At 36.5% G+C, this 19836-nt stretch overlaps 2 protein-coding genes across 5 annotated transcripts; one reads left to right on the top strand and one right to left on the bottom strand.

The window, feature by feature from the left end:
* Window positions 1-6178: 6178 nt before the first annotated feature.
* On the bottom strand, window positions 6179-9673 carry LOC129569448 (solute carrier family 23 member 2). Of its 2 annotated transcripts, none has more exons than XM_055448279.1 (9): window positions 9271-9673; window positions 8905-9207; window positions 8530-8825; window positions 8318-8438; window positions 8021-8195; window positions 7546-7766; window positions 7013-7382; window positions 6715-6841; window positions 6179-6531 (listed from the first exon to the last, which is right to left on the bottom strand). In XM_055448279.1, the coding sequence occupies exons 1-9, from the start codon at window positions 9331-9333 to the stop codon at window positions 6471-6473; spliced, it is 1737 nt and encodes a 578-aa protein (XP_055304254.1). In that variant the 5' UTR covers window positions 9334-9673; the 3' UTR covers window positions 6179-6470. The 2 variants fall into 2 exon arrangements, with proteins under 2 accessions (XP_055304254.1, XP_055304255.1); XM_055448280.1 differs by having other exon boundaries at window positions 8905-9204; window positions 9271-9635.
* Window positions 9674-9730: 57 nt separating this feature from the next.
* On the top strand, window positions 9731-19677 carry LOC129569449 (ectonucleotide pyrophosphatase/phosphodiesterase family member 5-like). 3 transcript variants are annotated; one of them, XM_055448281.1, is made up of 6 exons: window positions 9777-10190; window positions 13883-14317; window positions 16675-17825; window positions 18151-18509; window positions 18607-19054; window positions 19206-19677. In XM_055448281.1, the coding sequence occupies exons 3-6, from the start codon at window positions 17558-17560 to the stop codon at window positions 19523-19525; spliced, it is 1395 nt and encodes a 464-aa protein (XP_055304256.1). In that variant the 5' UTR covers window positions 9777-10190; window positions 13883-14317; window positions 16675-17557; the 3' UTR covers window positions 19526-19677. The 3 variants fall into 3 exon arrangements, with proteins under 3 accessions (XP_055304257.1, XP_055304256.1, XP_055304259.1); XM_055448282.1 differs by lacking the exons at window positions 13883-14317; window positions 16675-17825 and adding an exon at window positions 12460-12536 and having other exon boundaries at window positions 9731-10190; XM_055448284.1 differs by lacking the exons at window positions 9777-10190; window positions 16675-17825 and adding an exon at window positions 12452-12536.
* Window positions 19678-19836: the final 159 nt, after the last annotated feature.

The raw sequence follows: 19836 nt of genomic DNA, 5'->3' as shown, positions 1-19836 counted from the left end.
TAGACGGAATAATGCCTGAGTCATAGCAAGTGAAAAAAATTATACAATCAAAATTGTGCACTTGAATGAGCGTGTTAGCTTTGAACACAATTTGTGTATGTGTGTAACGATTTTAATTGTTGGAACATTTTAATAAATTGAATTGTTATCGATTCAAAAACGACTTTTATTTAAATTAATTGCATAAGTTATCAATTAATGTAATTTTTAAACTACATTTGATAATAAAAATTTGATTGGCGCTTTCAAATATTATGCACTTATTTGTCGTTACTGCCACTGTTTTAAATTAAATAAAAAATATGAGCATAAAATTCAAATTCACCATAATTGGTTTCATCACTCAAAAAGTATTAAGAAAAAAAAGAAGCAGATTAGTAGCTCTACATTTCAGGTAGTGCTAAAAAGGCAAATGAAAATATCTTTGTTTTTTGCAGATGATTTAATCGAACGAAAACACTTCTCAACGGAATTTTTCTGCTGCAAATACGTTGAGTACTCATCTGTAGTCGGATTATGGATACACAGTTTACAACACTTTGGTGCGTTGAGTTCGAATGCACTGGACGAGTTTTCATGAAATTGGATGATAAGGACGATGGCTAGAAATAGTCTGTCTCAGTTCTACGAAAATTGCTTAACACATTACATGGCTTTGACTTCTACCACCTAATGATCGAACATAAGTACTTAATCTGATCATGACTTCCAGGAGGTGCATAAGACAAGAGATTCGGTGTAAATGCATCTGCTTGCGTATTAGGATTCTATCTTCTAATAAAAACCAGTAGGATCAGAAAGAAAAAATCAGTTTCAATCTTGAATTTGATCGATACACGTCTGTTTCCTAGTACAAGTGTCTAAAAAGTGAATATTTTTGGCAATTTTCGTTCTGTATTTTAGAGAGAACGTTCTTTAAAAATGGCATCATCATCCACCAATGAATCATCGCAGCAAAAAACGGAAACCGATGCCCAGAACCAAATGAATGGTTTTCGTGATGAAAGTAGAAAAAATGAGTTGGCCTCAAAAGTGATTCGAAGTTTATATTTAGACGAAAGAACAGCGGACGTGCATTTTGTGTGTGGAATTGAAAAGGAACGTGTTCCAGGACACAAGATAATATTGTCCAAGGCGAGCGATGCATTTGATGCCATGTTTTATGGGAAAACATGTGAAAAAGGTGATGTAGAATTACGACAAATTTCACCGGGTGCCTTCAAGGAGTTTCTTCAATTCTGTTACTTGGACGAAGTCAAACTCAGCATCGAAAATATCGTCGAAGTGATTGGGTTGACAAGCAAATATTGCATGTTCGAGTCTACGAGAATGTGCGAAAAGTTCTGGATGATGAATACGAACATTGAAGAGGTCTGCTGGCCTTATCACTGGGCAATTTTTTACGATTTAACCGAACTAAAACAGTGCTGCGAGCAAAAAATAAGGTTTTTTCCTCTTATGGTGTTCAAATCGGAAATGTTTCAAAACTGCGATCGAATTGTTTTGGACCATATTCTGAAATTGGATGTAATGTTATGTGGCGAAATCGCAATATTAGGTGCTTGTATGGTATGGGCATCCAATGCTTTGAAACGAGCTGGTTTAGATCACAATCGAGAAAATTTAGCACACATTTTGCAGGATTCGGTCAACAAAATTGGTTTTAGGGAAGTTTTAAAGGAAATAACAATGGACACTAGTGGTAGAAGTTCTAAATGGGAAGAATACATAAGCTTTTGTCGATGGATGATTTCTTGCCTTGAATCACAAGGGGTGACCGAATACAAAAGACTCCCTTGGACTAAAAAGAACATCTCGAAACGTCAATTGACACCAGTTAAAAAGATACGCATGAATTCTGTAAAGACAGTTTTATCATCAAATGGATTGATTCGGTTGAGATTTATGGCCTTTTCACCGATTTTGACAGAGAAGGTTATACATCCATGCCAATCTGAATACAAAATCATCCGTATTAGAGTTTATGAAAATCCAATGACATCGAATTCTGACGAAGGAAGGAAATTAATCAGAGAGGCTCGATTTGAATGTTATCATTTAATATTTTATGCATTTAAGCATGCACTCGAAATCAGACCAGGATTCAGGTATTCCATAGAATTTTTGGCGTGTTCGGATTACTATTTTGAAACTTTTTCCCTTGAGCGGGAAATTAAATTCAATGATTCTACCAGCTTGTATATCCATGGCGATTCGGTCATTCTTGGGTTTTATGATGTATGATTGAATTTCGAATCGTGTTGTGACTCAGTTAGTTGTCGAGATTAAAGTAACGCTGTGGAGAAGATTAAAGAATTAAACATATTCTCAGCTGTATTAAGAAATCTCTATAATAAATTGTACCAACATTATTTTTTGTAATGAATAAAATTTCAAATGAAACTTTCTGATGTTTTTTCTGTCACAAAAAGAAGTCATCTCTCTGATTGATTAAAAAACAAAAACTTCAAAAATACTTATGTCTATATTATATCAGATTTTTCTTAGATTTTTTCGTTTTTTACGCGATTTCGTTTAAATGCGACCAATGTGTCCAAAACGCATGAATACGGCATCGCATAAGGCACTTATCGCATAAATATCGCGCGATAATTTTCTGCTTGCGTTGCCGCAGTATAAGATATTTCAATGACCGTCATCTTGCGACGCTCGCTTGCGTTCGCTTCGTTATATGTGTAAAGCAATTCGAAAGTGCGTCGTAAGACGGCTATTGAAATATCGTATACTGCGGCAACGCAAGCAGAAAATTATCGCGCGATATTTATGCGATGCCGTATTTATGCGTTTTGGACACGTTGAATGCGACTTTATGTTTTTGGTCATTCATTTTTCAGCATACATCGGGTGTTATTCGGATTTGAATGTGTTGGCGTTGTTCATTCGTAAATTTACTGTTAAAATCACCACTGTATTCACGTTGAGCCATCAGCCGCTTAAAAATTGGTAAAAAATCCATATTCGATATACAATTTAAATATTTTAGTATAAAAGAATTGTAATGAATTGTATTAAATAGAAAATATGAAAATTCACAACAGATTTATAGTATGTGACCTCTATTCGGTCCTTTTCTAAACTACGATTTCGCATTTATTATTAAAAGCAATTGTGATGGTTGGCGAATGTGATTTGATTGTTCAATGACCGTTGGAAATGGATGCGACAAAGTTAGTCATAACGACCATGTCTACGGACTGAAGTATAAATATAGCACATTCATTTCGGTAACGATGAATGAGATGACACGAAAAAAAATAACTATATAAATACGTAACTTTTCCATTCGTTCACTAAATCGTTGTCATTGCAAGCGCTCATAACTAAATAATGAAGCTGTGGAAGTAATTAGATCGCTGAGACAATGTTGTGCGCTTAACCCATACTTTTATGTGCACGAATTGTAATTAAGATTTATCACATTACCATATTATATGACCATATGCGTAGCACGGATACATATGCTGCACTGAAAATCAAATCAAGCACATTGCGAGCGTTAGCCAGATGCGAATTCTCGACATTTTCTCATAAAATCGGAGCACAGCTCTATGTTGGACACTGACTGACAACACGCATAGCTCAAGCTCATTCAAGCTGATTCCACTCTAGAACTTGATTAAATGCACTCTATAATCTCTCAAAATCCAAAACAGTTTAACTTTCGAAATTGGTTCATGGACCCAGAAAAACATCGAAAACTGTAGCATAGTTTAGGATGCAACATATTGCTGTGGATATTCCATGTGTGCACCGAAAATAAAACTTGTTCTGCACATTAATCGAATGATACATTATTATTGTGAATTGATATTCGAATGACGAACACATTTGGAATGCGTCGTGAAGAATTGGGCTTGAAATTGAAATTGATGTATCGATTGGGTGGGGCAAAAGTGAAAAAAAACAACTACAAGACAAATCGATCGACTTGGTTCATTTGTTAGTTGCTGGTCCATAATGTGAATTTCATTTGCGTGTGTTTTAGCTGGTTGGACGCGCGAGAGTTTACGCCGACCGCATTACTTTTGCATGGAAACTTTCTTAAGCAGAAACTTTGGACCGAACAGCGATTAATAAAGGCAGTAAATCATCGAGATTCAGTGTTGTGCGGTTTTGTTTTGGGCTTGAAAAGACGAAATAGAAGCAGAGACTTTTCATCAGAGCATGAACGGAAATATACATGCTTTTGCTATTTTGTACAGTTTCTATGGAATCTTTTGCTTAATTCGGCATTTTGTGAGTGTGTGAGTTGTCTTGTTCATGAGTTTCCGTTTGGTTGCTATTCAATTGATATGGCACGTCTTACAAAGCCTAAGTATAGTCTCTTTTTCTCGGTCGCTCTCAACAAGCGAAGCACAAAATGCTGTTCTCTCTTTCTCTGTGTGTGAAATCAATATCATTTCCTATACATATCTTGCATGAGTCTAGTGTGAAAGCATGGTGCAATCGCTTCACAAGACAATATTCCACGACAGAAGAAAACGACAGAAGAAAAGTACAAAAGCAAACAATATCACATCAACATAATAAACAATAACAAAAATATAATAACATGGAACATGGTTATTGTTAAAACTTTGTTCTTTAAAGTTTAAAGTTTCTCTGGCATCGTTGTTGCGTCCTATCGCCTGAGCACTTGCTTGCAAAACCGAATTTTCCATGTACAAAACCTAGTGCATGCGATTGCCAACAGTGAAACGGGAATGAGCGATCGAGAGCGACGGAGAGAGATGAAGTGAGAGAGAGGAAAAAGACGCAACAGCAACAACAACAACAATGAGAGGGAGGAAAAAGACGGTTTTTGTTGTGTTTGGTGTTGATGCAAGCGTTATTTGGTTCTATAGCATTTTGTGTATACTCGCTGGTGCGCTCGCACATTGCTGTCATATCGTAATTTATTTTTCGGTTACAAAAATGCCGTGCTCATGAAAATATTATAGACAAGACTATTTATAAAATTGTCTGTTTGTTCGTTTTCTTCGCAGCATCATTTTCTACTTGCTCATGCCAGCCGAAAGTAGCAAAAAAAGATCGTTTCTCTTCTTAGCGTCGAAGACATGTTACCTTCGTGTATTCGACCGAGTCGTCTCTCCCCACACAAAAAAAAAGAGTATACACCGGTGTAATAAACATACGTTATGTTCCACATATACACATATCAAGCGCCCATGGGAGAGCATACATTTTACACTATTCCATCCATTAAGCTTTCACAAAGTACACAATTTTCTGCACACAATGAATCCATTCTGAGAGTAAACTTTGCGTTTTTGGAGCGCCTTTTTACATGACGATGATGGTGGACTTAGATATTCGGCTACAAAAGAAAGCTATTTTCTCTAGTTTCCCTCACTCTCTCTCTCTCTCTCTCCCTCTCTCTTTCTCTCTCTTTTTCTCTCTCTCTCTCTATGTCGATTTCGTAGGAATTATGAATCAGCACAATAAGTTATTGTTGCCAGTGCAACATGAGAAGAACTTTTTGCTAAACGGACAATATGCACACTGAACACATAAATTGATGAATGAACGTCTCTCTTCCTCCCCTTTCTGTGTGTATGTATTCTCAATGCACGCATCTCATTTTACACAAACGCATGTTTTTGAAATCAACCAAGAGATACGTTGATTCGCCCGGAAAACTAGAAAACCATTAAATTTACAGCATTTTCACCTCTCGTCGAGAATAATGCAACCGAATTTCAACAGTATTCATTTCACATATGGTCCCCCTTCACTCCGTCAACCACCGACACAAACATCATGCAATGCACATAACCGAATAATAATTGACAGATACACGAACACACCAACCATCTCTGTTGCGTCTCTGGTTGGAGCATTTGCCGCTAGCAAAAAATCATATTGTATTTTGCCATCGTGTTGTTGTTTTTTTTTCCGGCTCTGGTTCTCCGCATGAAAGGGTGGATGGAAAATGCAAAAAGCAGATATACTTTTCATGCAGTTCATTGAGAAGAGAAAATCATATCAAAGCTGTGTTATTATGTTCCGCACACACACAATACAATGGGAACGAATCATGAAAATACTGCTGATTCATTAGGACTGTTTATTATTCTGATTTTTCAACAATTACACAATTCTCGCCATCGTTCCATTGTATGCCAACATAACACAAACACACAACACAATCCCCGGATTTATTTTAATAGCATCAAAGCATTTTTATTCACTAGTTATTATTCGGGCATTAATATTACAACATTTTCACAATTACAATACCATAATTAGTTTGCTACAAAACAATTATATTCAGTTTTAATTTTCTGTAAACAACACAATTCTCTCTTCGCATATTTTCCACTCTGCTATAAATTTAAACTACAAATTGTGTATACAATGAACGTATTTTCATCCACTCCGGTCGGAAAATTCCAAAATAAATGAGGCGATGCTCGATGCAACGATTAAATGTCTCTCGACTCAATCGGTTATTTGGTTTTTCGCTGTTTGTAGGTCGGCAGGAATGGCAAGTACGTCGTCCATTTGCACCTGAAATCGAATCATTCATTTTAATCACAATGTTTTCTCTTTCTCTTTCGGAACGATAAAAATGTTTTCATTTTCAAAATCAATTATTTCCGGATAATGAATCAATGTTGAACGCCTCTGAATGAAAAGGGTGCATTTTTCTGAAGTGTTGATGTTGTTTTTCGATAATATAAGTAAAATTACCTGCGAAGTGCATCCATTCCGAGTGGAAAATCAAATGTCGACGAAGCCGGTTCAATTTCAGTCGATTCGCTCTGTTTTAATGACATTTCCTTTTCCCAAGCAATCAGACCGCGTTCCTCTTTCGTCCCTGCAATTGCATTATTTGGATAAAGTTACTTTTCGATTAACTACAGTAAAATCAAATCAATAGTTGCAATTCGTATATGTAGATTCTTCTGACCATAAATCAAAGTCTATCGGTTAGCTATTGCAACATATTCGATTTGTGTAAGAAAATGCGTAAAAATGCATTCATTACCTGGAATGAGATTATCGAGCAAACATCCTAGGCATCCACCGACCAAAATGGTTGTGCTTAGTAAGACCGACAGCGTGCTGTCCAACTCCTTGATGCCGGTGTTAATGACACCCGGGTGTTGTTGCATCCATTGGCATAAGACCAATGGGAAAAATAGTGATATCCCAATTATGTACAGATTCCGTGATGATCTCAAGTCGACGTACTGCAAAGCTGATAAACCAAATGCAGTGATCATTCCAAACATAACGCAAAATAGACCACCAACAACTGGATCTGGGATCATAATGAAAACAGCACCGAATTTATTGATAACACCCTGCAGTATCATGATTAATGCTGCCCATTGGATTACTCGACGACTGCCAATCTAAAATAGAAAATAGAAAATGTTTGCACGAAAATGCGTATTGAAAAAAGGAAGAATGTAAGGGTAATAAGGAAAATAGTGTCGAAAATTCATTGGGGAGACAAATTCTGAAATAAAACTTGAGCCTTGTTTGTGATGCCGAACTAAGTTTCTGTTGGCTTACCTTCGTAACTCCAATGGCACCAACATTTTCACCAAATGTATTTGTTCCATTGCCCGAACCCCAAAGACCGGCCAAAATTGTGCCGAGTCCTTCGATGCCAATGCCACGATTTATAGCGTGCAATGGTGGTGGCGGTGCTCCACACATTTGCGACACGGTCGGATAATAACTAATTGATTCAACGGTACATGCCAATACACCAGCTAACATTCCGAGAACGCCTTTTGAATGCATGATTAACATGGAAAAGTGGATGAGAAAGAAGGATATAATTTAAAAATGTAAATTAATTCAGAATTCACATTGAAAATGTATAAAACGTATAAATGAGTTGGATGGAATAACAAATTCAATGAATAATTGACATCAAGCTAAAAAAAAAAATCTAGAGAAAAAAGTGAATGTTTCATTCCAAAAAATGTCCATTCCCTTATTACTAATTGAAAAAATCTCTTCATTTGAAAAGAAAGCTCACCAGCAACGGTAACGGTTGGCCAGCCAAATTGCCCAGGGTATGGAATGTAGAACCATGCCGAATCGGTGAGTACGCGTAGACGAGCGTCTGTGCGAGCCGGATGACCTTCTTCAAGTACATTAGTCACGGTTAAAATGGCACACAAACTCCACATAATCGATATTGTTAGCAGCACCTAGCACACAAATCGAATAATTAATCAAGCGATGTAAAACTGCTATCTTTCTATTTCCATCTCTCTCTCTTTTCGAAAGAAAATTCACCGTGAGAATTGGTTCAAGAGAATTTACTACCAACCGGAAATAGTTTGAATAATCCAAATGAACGTATTTGAAATCCTTCGTTTTTGCGATACACAATGAATGGAAACTGTACGTCGACCATTACTTGCGAGAACAGTGTCAATAGGAACGTTGTGCTTCAATGGCAGTAAATAAATAAAATTAGATCGTGTGTATGTGTGTGGTGTGGCAATAAAATACAATAAAATCGGGTCATTTAAAAGATACCTAACTGCAATTCCCCAGTGCTTTGCAGCCGTTTCACCGGCATGCTTGAACAGCGTAAGTCCAACGAGTGACACCGTTGGAACGATAGTCAATGGTGTAATAATTTTCAATAATTTCCCAACAAATCCCGTAAAACCGATGACTAATTGAAAAATAGCGGAAACCGCGATCGCACCAGAAATTTCTCGCATTCTCAGTTGCCATAATTCAGTCCGTTCATCCGATGACATTGCGTTCATTTTATCTGGGTTCGGGCATTTCCACTGTGGCAAATTGAGAATTGCAAGCACTGGCACCTAAAAGCGGAGAAAAATGTACATTGAATAGTTGGCTGGAAATTCGTTTTTTTTTTTTTCTGTTTTGGCAAAAACTTACGAGAAAACTTATCGTTCCACCTTGTACGATGGGCAAACGGCAGCCCCACGTCACTTGAATATAGGTGACGATGCCAGTGACAAAAATCATAGTCGATATGATTAGGCCACGTGCTGGATCTTCATCGCTCATGCAAAGCGCGGGCGTTAATATGAACGGAATCGAAACGATGGCACCAATCATCGTTAAATAATGCTGAAATGCCATTGGGATGCTTAAATACCATGGTGGAATATCATCAATGCCGTACAAAATGCTTGCGCCACGCTTCTCATCGTTCGATTGCTTCTCGCCATTCTCCTGCTGGAAATGAAAAGAGCCAAAATGAGTTTTAACATCAAAATCGATTGTTATTGAATGGCACACTTCGTGGTTATGGTCATTCTGCGCTTCTGTCGCATGTAAATCGCTCAGACTGTGATTTTCCATTGGTTATTCTGCACTCGTTACACGATAATTTTCAACTGAACACAAAAAATTACGGTTACCACACAATTATTACCACGAGCTACGCGATGTGACCGTGTTTCACAACGTAATTCTCTAAAATGTGCTCTCATCGTCGATAATATCGCTTTATCTTGCGGCCGTAAAACAATTTCACAAGTCGAACATGAGAGAGAAAGAGAGATTAAGTGCAAAATGATTTGATTGATTCGACTAACTCAACTCTCAAACACACATCAATTATCATTCAATATTATGCTACATTCACAAACACACAGAGAGACAAACAAACGTCACTCTCTTGGCGACACTGTTTTGTATCAAAATATACACACAATAGCATTCGCATCGTGTGCCTGCATCTCTTCGTTTGCGCAAAGTATTCGTTGACAGTTTAAACGATTGTTGTTGCTGTGTCTAAATTTAATCACACCACGTGGTTAGACGTCGCATAACACTGAACTTATTACTAAATAGAAAGAAAATAAATTCTTTAAATTACGTCTCGAATACTCGATATTGTATTATTAACCGTCGCGGGGAAGTTACGCTCGATCAAACCCAAAACAAACAATATCACACATATCGCCGAGCTGTTGAATATTTCAATGTGTAAATTATCATTCGTTTGCTTAAGTTGTCTATTATTAAAATTTAATTAGCGGCATGTATAATTTCCAGTCGGTCGGCAATTTGTTTCGTGTTTGTGGAACAAAAATTGTATTACACAACAAACAATCACACATTTCGGTATCATAACCATTATCAGTTGAGCAAATGAACCATGAATGAAATAAAATTAAACGAATATGCAATTATCAACATGTAATTTGCTTGAGGTAATTGAGATGGTTATTATTTTTGTGATTTAATAAACATTTTTTGTGGTTGTTTGCGTTTCCGTGGGTGCAATGTATATTGTGACGAGTGGCAACAGAAACAATTTGCACTTACTAATCGGTTTTTTGCATCTGCCAGACCAGAAATGAAATGTGCTAAAAACACCACTTTGATCGGATTTTTTTTTTTAATGAATTCATTATTAAATTAGTATGTGGCAAAAAACGTGCTTATTTGAAAGTTTAACGTGGATATTCACAATTACTCTCTTTTTCATCAACAACAACAGACATGGGATTCCCTGAAAAAAAAGTCACATTTGTTGCAGCAATCTCTTTTCGGAATTCATTGAACTCTCTCAATATCAAAATGTCAACATTCAATTTTTAGCTTGATGCTCATTGTCGTATCATTATTCGCTTTTGTGTGGTCTGGCCCACGTTTCCCAGTGAAATATGTTTGTTTAGGACTTGATAGCGCTATTCTTGACGTAAAGACGTACATTTTTCTGCTCTGTCTTTTGTCAGAGCTGTAGAAATTCGTCAAATAGAGATGGTTTAAATGACGTAAGACCCATGTCGTAGGTTGTATTGAAATCGGTTATTATTGCTTCCAAAATAATCAGCATTGATTACTGGAAACTTCCACGAAAATTCGAATAATTCGCTGTTTGAAAATAAAACCAAGAAACATGTCTTCCCAAAGTAAAGTGCGATATTTCAGTTGTGATACAAATCGTGAAAAGGTGATTTAACGAGGCGTTTGTTTAATGTTTGTATGGCTTGATGTGTTTGTAGGCTGCTAATGTATCGTGTAAATCCTTGAAACGTGTGAGATGGCATTGAAGCGTGCGTACGTTAGAAAATACATTAAAAGTGTTTCTAGTTGTGTGATTTCATTGTCTTTTGCTGGGAATTCCAGTGAAAATGTGCTTTGACTTTTCCTCGTCTTAACATTTAAAACAACCACGCATTATTGTTTCATTCCATCGAATTGTGTGTCGGTTTACACATTGAGAGCGGGTGAAGACGGGCAAAAAGAAAGTATCCGTCTATTTAAAACGTATTTATTCGCCTGTGTCGCTTCACATATGCTTTCAAAATATTTACATAAAATGTTCGCCGTTTAATTCCTGGATGTCTTTGCATTCAGCACGGAAAATATGTTGAGATTGTTGAACTCTCTCTCTCTCTCACTCTCTCCCATGCTCCCATTCCCTGTGGCTCACTTTCTGTCTTACTCTCTCAGAGATGATGTGCTGCGACAGTCTTTGTTTGTATTGTCGCGTTTTATTTGGACGAAATCCTTTGCTCAGTTTCAACGTCACTTGACACTTTATCATTGGAGGTTTTTTTTTTATTCCCCGTATGTGTTCGCTTTTACCCAAAAAATCAAGCATATTTTTGCAATTAAAAGCATATATTCTCATTTTGTCACATCTCGCACGCTCCGCTTCAAAATCACTTCGAAACGTTCACATACGTTCAAGCGTAAATTTGCACATAGTCATTTAACCTTTGCCAGAGTGTCGAATCTCCGTGTCTCGCTCTCTCCTTCACATCCACATCAGTGCACGCACCGATAAAACATCACAAAACCGGAAAGTGAGTGTAAATGAGAACTTTTTAAAAGAGTTTAATTCATTTGTTGTGTTTGTGCAAACGTTTTGTAGTTTGCTGGTATTGTGTGTTGAACGAGGGTGTGGAGATGGAAACAATGTACAATGTGGATGAAGAGAGAAAGAGAGGGAAAAAGCCACAGTCACATACAAAGCCAGATCGGAAAAAAAGAGCGAGAATGGCGAGAGGCAGAAAGAGAGAACGAGAGCTTCTCGTTGGCAGCTGAAATGTGAGCTGTACAAAGTTTGAAGTGTGCATATTTTATGTCAGAATTATACATGTATTTGCGGTTGGCATTATCTGTACTTAGGTATTTGACAGCATCAAGAGCAATGGCTGAAAGATTCCAGTGTAAAACTTTCTTCTACTCTCGCTCACTCTCTCTCTCTCTCTCGCTCTCCTTCTCTCTTTCGCTCGCTGTTCAACATCATCCACATATTTTTGCCATTATGAAGCCATTATGACACTTTGTTTTTCATCAATTTGAATTAAAACTCTCAACACATTCGGATGCACTCAATTCAAACTATACATATAAACTCGTCAAAGTGCCATTGTTCCCTAACCAGTTACTTTTCTAACTATGATCCCAACACACAATGGATGCAATTTTTAAACGGTTTTTTTTCTCTCTCCTTAAACTTTATAGTCACCATATAGAGATGGAGTGCTTTGGAACATTTTGAAGGATTCCATTTTTTGGAGCATATCTTCACATAATGAATGGTAAATAGTTTCTTTGAGTATTCATTTAGTTGAACGTACATTTAGTGGGAATAAGATTTTCGTTTTATTCGTTTTAGGTTTCTTTGCTGAGTTTTAAAATCAAATTTAATTAATCAAATTAGATTGTGCAATTCGCATACAATTAGCATTACACTTTAGAATTTAATTGATTTAATTTGGATTCAAGTAGTTTTCTTGGTAAAATTCAAAATGAAGTAGACTCAATACTTGATTGTTGGATTTGGAAAAAAACCTTGAAATATTTCTAAAAGTATAATTTTCATTTATTTTCTTAGCAATCATTTTTGCTGTATATTTTTTCCATCGCTATGTTGGCACGTGTTATTTGTGTCTGAGGTTTTACATATAAAAAAAAGCTGCTGAATGAATGACGTCCAAGAATTCAGTGTAAAATATTTTTCTAGATTTATTACACAAATTCCACGCGCAAAATTGTGTCAATATGATTTGTCGACCAAAAAACATTCTCCCCATATTCATAATGTGTTTCTGACCATCGATCGGATAGCAATTTTTTTTTTCAACCTAAAAATGTTTATCAAAGTGTTACAATTTGAAATATTTGCACTTCTTGATATTATTCACACATCATGCAATACACGAAATATAGATCTGTGCTACGCGATGCTTGAAAAAATAGAGTGTTTATTCTTTTTTCCCACTCACTGTGTCGAGTTATTTATTGGACCAACACTTATATTTATGACTAAAAACACTTTCGAGAATCGCTACCAAAACAGATGTGACTTTTTAATCCAGGCAATTATGATGGATATGAACGAGCAACAAAAAAGCCAACTATTAAATATAATGAAGAGGATGCTCGCATCATAATGGGATAATACATGCGCTTGGCATTGTTTTGAATAACTTTTAAATTGAAACTAATTTATTACCGGTGCAGCTATAATTATTGTAGCGAGAAAGTCTAGCGTTGGTTTAATTTCAGAAAGAAAAAAAAATCCGAGAAGATGATGCCGCTAATTGTATTTGGAATTTACATGAGTTTTTCTGTGTAATATGAGCCATGAAGTGAATACTTTCCCAGCGTCAGCGAGAGAGCTGAAGAGATTGTTTTCATCATAATTATGACACCTAACGACATCAAATGACATCCGTAGATCCGGAGAATCTGTTTCACGAATGTTTCTATTTTCCGCTGGAACTAAAAATAGCCGACACAATGTTTGACGCCGGAAATTTTCCATTTGAACGGATTATATAAATATTCATTTCGATATGTCATTTCTCTTATTTCTAATTAGACGGCAAATTTTTAATTAAAATATATTCAGAGCTCAATTCGTTTCTTTTTTGTGGTCTAGTGAATACGGAGCGACAACGTACACAATCTGGTTATGCACGACAGCAACGAGAATGGAGCGATAGAATGATGATGGAGGGGTGTGAGACATCTACCTGTGTGTTAACTGCTAATTTCATCCGGGAACAAAATACTTTCAGTCGTTGGCATCCATAAGCATTACATCCGCTAAATTCTCTTGAGTTCCTGTTCCCATTCGCACATTCTCATAAATTTCAATATGAAATGATGGACCATTCGGAAGAGTCGCAACCATAGCAAATGAATTTTCGCAACGTGACAACCGACAATACGCACACCGTGCGCACACACAATCGCACCTAAACACACATACGCCAACACACAGCCACAACCACCACCACCACCATCTCGTTTCCAGCGAAACTCATTTTGCAGCTTTGGCATTTTCGGTGGCGCCGTTTTCGAGATTCATCGGGTAGGACAGAAAATGCAAATAATGCGTTTACAGTGTAAACTTTAACTTTTAACTCTGAGACGCAACGCGGCGAACGAAAGCGATTTTCCATTGTTTGCCATCGCTAATGAAATGCAAATTAATTCAGTAAATACAACGAATTAAATGACACAACGAGCAAACTTTTCTAAATGTTACAAAGACCGACGATGACGGTGGCGGTTGTTCTAGCAAATAATAATCCTGTTTTACAATGTCACACAGCGAAGATGATTTGTTTTTGTGTTTGTGTTTTCATCTTGGTGGTATTGGAATTTATTATTAGGTTTTTTTGCACTAGCCCTCATTTTGTGGTGGATGAAAATAGAATTTTCTGAAGAAAAAAATTTCGTCGAGCCGCGTGAAAATTAGATTGCTTGATTTACACCAAGACTGTCAACAAATTAGTTTCCTCCTGTCGGAAAATGATTGAATGAACCGCTTTTTTCCTCGTCGAATTTGAAATATGTCGCAATCAAATTAACATTTCATCCTCCCCTCGCTACCGTTCCACTGGGCTCGAGTATTTAATGAATCTGAAGTTGCCATTCAATGGTCATTGGCCATTCTCCATTCCAGTCGCTTTCGTCTCACGTCGAAAGATGAATAATGATTCTGTTAGCTGTTACATCCAAAATTGCCACAAGACGCATCTACATGCTCTGTGTGCAAAGACTGAGCTGAGTGTGAATGAAACACTGGCAAATTTCAATTCAATCGATGGCACAAAATGAACGGACCTGTCATCGGATCCATCCATCAAGTGTGGCAATGAAAAATTTCAAAGCACGTCTAGAATATTTCACTCGCCTGCACCTTTTCATTTTTCAGCTCGCTGTGCGATGTTCATTTGAACCCCCTATTTTAGGTTCTTTGCTAATAATTCACAATAGTTCCGAGTGTCTGTAGTGCAATAAACCGTAATTACGTATTCAGTTTCGTATCATCCAGCTGATGTCAATGCGCTGCCTTGCAAACAGTCACTCCGTTTCTTTCTACCATTTTCAATTTCGATGGAAAAAGAAAATGCGTTTTGCCACCGAAACACACAGACCATTTCACACCAAAAGCGAAAACCAACCAAATATGACATCGAACCGAACGACCTTACGTCGGAACGAAAAAATCTATCAACTAAAAACCCCAATCAGTTAAATTGTATGCACCGGTCGGTGGTGATGCCGTTGCTGTATTGCCACAGTTGTTGTTGTTGTTTTTTTCGGTGTGTTTCACAATCAATTTGATAACGTTCGTTTGCCATGAACACGTACGCAATAGATAAAATTGAAATGCCACGCTACAAAACAATCTATTCCAAAGTCGTAATCCATTCGAACTCATTCCCATTTTTTTTTTTGTGTCTGTGTGTATTTGCGCCACAACCGTAAAATGACAGCCACACCAAAGAAGAAGGCGAACTGAGCAGGAAAAAAAATGGTAAAAAACTAAAACATTAAAAAAAAACATCACCATCAAGAGAAAACCTCGTTCCATTCTCCAGAGATTGAGGCTTATCAAGGCCACAGTTGGTTTAATCTGTTGAACGGAAAAATGAGTTTTTCATCAGTTTGAATGCAATTTGTGGGTGGTTCAAAGTTTCTTCGTGGTAGAAAAAGGGAAAAATACACAACAAACATTATTCGGTTATTTCACTTCCACAGCGGAAGATTGTTCTGGGCGAAACACGACTTGTAAACAGCAAATAGCCAAATTTATTATAATATTCAATGTAAACATGAAAGTAAATGAAACAAACAAACAAAAAATGCGGGCCTCACCACGAATTATGTGCACCGAAACATCTGTTCCCAATACACACATTACCATTTAGGCGTATCGTGTTACGCAGCACGGCTCAATGTACCGTTCGTGTTGCGTGCATTTCACTTGCATTTCATGCAATTTTGCGCACTATGATCCCCGCCATGGAAAACATGAACTAACTAAATAAAACTAATAAATAACAGATTAGTTCAGTCACACGGCTAAAAATGCATCACATTCTAATGTTTCGAATGAAAGTAACGGCATAGGGTGAAATATAAAACTAATGCGTAAATATTTTGAATGGCAGGGGACGTATTCATGTTCAGTTGTAATTTATAAAATAAAAAATGATTTCTTAAATCCTTCGTTGAATCCGCTTCAATCGAAGAAATTAGGTAACCGCTTTCTAACGATCCAAAACACTTCACATTAAATAAACCATTTATTTGAGTAGATTCTTTCATAATTTTTCATAATATTCACTCGAATTGTGTTTGAAACCAAATTTTGAAAAAGATTTTCCCCCTTTTTTAAATTGTGCGTCATATTTTTCATTCCATTTTTCATTGTAGGCCACGTCAATTGCGTACTATGAATCCGAGCCACATTCTATCACAGGAATTCTTTGCAGCGTCAATGCTTCGTGGAGACTTCGAATGATATATTTTTTAGGCAATGATACTGTTCGAAGAAATTGCTTTGCTAATTTTATCAGTTCAATTCAAAATGCTCTAAAAATGAAATATCGATGACTGGTGTATATGAAAATGATATTCATATATGATGACATATTCAAATCACAACGAATCATTTCTAAATTATGTGTCGTTAGGTCAATAGATGAGTTAGAAATTAAAATGAAATATAAGTGATTCAACTTGCTTTTTTTGTTCGTTAATGGCGTCTCTAAGCGAGCAGAATTGCCACAACATTTTTTTAATTCACAATTTTTAATTCACATTTTTTTTTGTATTAATGTTGTGAATTGGTCTTTTATAAGTACTATCAGTTGTGAATTGTTCATAAAAACATTCTCTGTGCTATTCATATTCATATACTAAACCAATACTGTTGCAATAAATTTTCAATATACGGCTGAATAAACTTGTTTACGAGCTGACGTTTTGCGAGCGAGTTTTGCTTATCAGCTGATTTTTGTAGATAGCAGAATTTTGAACGACACAATCACATATTTATTATCAATAATAATGGAATACTTGTTTTCGTGATAATTTGAACAAATCAAATCAAAGCAGCAGCTGGAGAATTCATTTTAGAGCACTTGGTATCAGCGTCATTGGTGACACGCTCTTCAGGAATTGAATGATTTGTCACAAATCATTCGTGCGATCGAAGTTTTGTTTAAAAGTGCCGAACACGCAATCAATCGTTTCATTCAGTGATTGAACATTGAATGTGTTGTTTATCGATTAGGACGTGATTTTAAATTTCATAATGACATTTCTAAGAATGGCCACTTTTAAAATACTCGTGATTTTTTTTATGTTCGAAAGTAGTTTGGCAAAACCATCATTTTTGAGACGATCGAGGGTCAACGATTCCAAATTAATTGTCATCTCAATGGACGGTTTAATGTTTAGCCAGGTCCGAGAAAATACCATGCCATTCATTGCACAATTTTATAAAAACGGAGTTCATTGTCCACGGCTTCAGCCAGTTTTTCCAACAAAAACGCTGGTCAACCATTTCTCCATAGCAACAGGTACACGAAAAATGTGAATTTTGTTGAGCAATAGAATCGTAAAGAAGCAAAAAAAAAGAATAAAAATAGAAAAAAATCAATAAAAGTGTAAAATAAAAGCAGTGAAGCATTTGAAAAGCGTCAATAGCTCGGCTTATGCCGTAGAAGATGAGAAGTTATTTCGTAGAAATATGTTCAAAAGTCGACAGAATAATCGAGTGTCGAAATCGTTGAAAAAGAACATAATTGTGAATATTTTTTAGAAATGGCCATTTCCAGCACTTGCAACCAATGCTTTTTCTACATTAAATTCCAATTTTCCATTCGTTTTTTTTTTCTCTCCAAGGTTTATATGCTGCAAATCATGGCGTAACAGCGAATGAGATCTACGACAACGAGAGTGGTCGATTAATCAAGTACTCATCTGAACTGTTCATGATGAAGAAAGATATTACACCGATTTGGACGCTTAATGAATTGGCCGGCAAACATTCGGCTGTGTCGATGTGGTCGGCGGCTGAGTTCGAATATCAAGGAAAAAAACTCACCTACAATGAACCATTCAACAGAAAAACGCATTGGAAACAACGCATCGACAATATTATCCCGTTGCTGACACGAAACGAGTCTCAAGTCGATCTTGTCATGTTCTATGTTGAACATCCTGATTTCGAAAGTCACGCATTTTCTTCACATTCGAAACAGGTGAATAAAAAAAAATCGTTCAAAAACATTATCATCTGTTGGAAAAATCGCATTTATTTATTAATTTTCCTCATCTCGCCTAAATTTCTTCGAAAAGGTGACAGAAATTTTGAAAGATGTCGACAAAATGGTGAAATACTTCAGCGAACAGTTAAAAGAGTCAGGACTTTTGGATAAAACCGATATCATCCTCCTGTCCGATCATGGAATGGATACATTTTACTTCAACAAAGAAAGTGTTGACAAAAGCATTATCAATCTCAATCGAGTTGTTAGCAAAGAATCATGCAACATGTACGGATCGTCACCGGTTCTTCAAGTAATTGCCAATGATGGATACAATCAAACGGAGATATGTAACAAGCTAAAAGATGGTGCTGCACAAAATGGCAATTACAAGGTCTATGCCAACGATGATTTAGACGAACAAAATTGGCACGTTCGCAACACACATCGATTTGGACCTTGTACAGTCGTGGCACAGCCAGGCTTCGTTTTTCAAGACATGTGGGACATGCTGAAGAAATACACTGATTTCGAAAAACGTGAGTTTTTTTTTTTTCTTTAATCGAATTCTACGAATGTTTACAACGTTTTTCCAATAATAATTTTTAATCATCTAGAAATAATCATCGGTGAATTCATTCATTACGTATTTTCCTGACCGAATGTTTCATTTGATTATCTTATCAACAGTTACACCTGAATCAAAGTTCGGCTGCCATGGTTATGACAATCGAGCGTCGAGCATGCAAGCGGTGTTCATGGCCAATGGACCTCGGTTCCGGAAGGGTGTCGAAATCCCATTCATGCAGAACATCGACTTGTACCATTTATTCGCGAGATTGCTCAATATCGAAGAACTAACAGCGGGCCTTGACATCGATGGTACCGACCGACGAGAACTATGGAACCAAATGTTGCAGAAGCAAAGCAGAAACACATTCTTCTCCAAATTAGTATCGAAAATGAGATCAGGATCAGCCAAATTACGGTCGAAATTCAAATCAGCATGACTCTTCATTTCTTCAAAGTTAAATTATTATTTTTAAAAAAGATTAAAAAGAGATAAATTCTTTTTTAGTAATTGATATGTTCGAGATAAGGGTTATAACCCTTTCATAATTATAATGATTGAAATACAGGAAATTCAAGATAGTACTTCAAATTTCAATTGTTCTTATTTAAGATTATGTTTAATGAATATCGATGATTATCTGCGTAAATCGAATTTGTTAACAAAGACAATTATCTCCATAGCAACTACTTTGATTCTTACCCTTTACAAGTGTATTACACCACTGTGTTCTTCTTTTCTTTACTTTTG

Source organism: Sitodiplosis mosellana, unplaced genomic scaffold, assembly GCF_009176505.1.
Source record: "Sitodiplosis mosellana isolate CC-2019 unplaced genomic scaffold, AAFC_SMos_1.0 Smas_scaffold_33, whole genome shotgun sequence".
Taxonomy (NCBI): domain Eukaryota; kingdom Metazoa; phylum Arthropoda; class Insecta; order Diptera; family Cecidomyiidae; genus Sitodiplosis; species Sitodiplosis mosellana.
This window is presented reverse-complemented; position numbering and strand designations above follow the sequence as displayed.

Coding starts and splice junctions, on each gene's coding strand:
- LOC129569448 (XM_055448279.1), bottom strand. CDS start 9,333: ATGGAAAATCACAGTCTGAGCGATTTACATGCGACAGAAGCGCAGAAT. Junction 8,826..8,904: donor GTGGAACGATAAGTTTTCTC/GTAAGTTTTTGC, acceptor CTCCGCTTTTAG/GTGCCAGTGCTTGCAATTCT. Junction 7,383..7,545: donor GTGCCATTGGAGTTACGAAG/GTAAGCCAACAG, acceptor TTTCTATTTTAG/ATTGGCAGTCGTCGAGTAAT.
- LOC129569449 (XM_055448281.1), top strand. CDS start 17,558: ATGACATTTCTAAGAATGGCCACTTTTAAAATACTCGTGATTTTTTTT. Junction 17,826..18,150: donor CCATTTCTCCATAGCAACAG/GTACACGAAAAA, acceptor TTTCTCTCCAAG/GTTTATATGCTGCAAATCAT. Junction 18,510..18,606: donor TTTCTTCACATTCGAAACAG/GTGAATAAAAAA, acceptor TTCTTCGAAAAG/GTGACAGAAATTTTGAAAGA.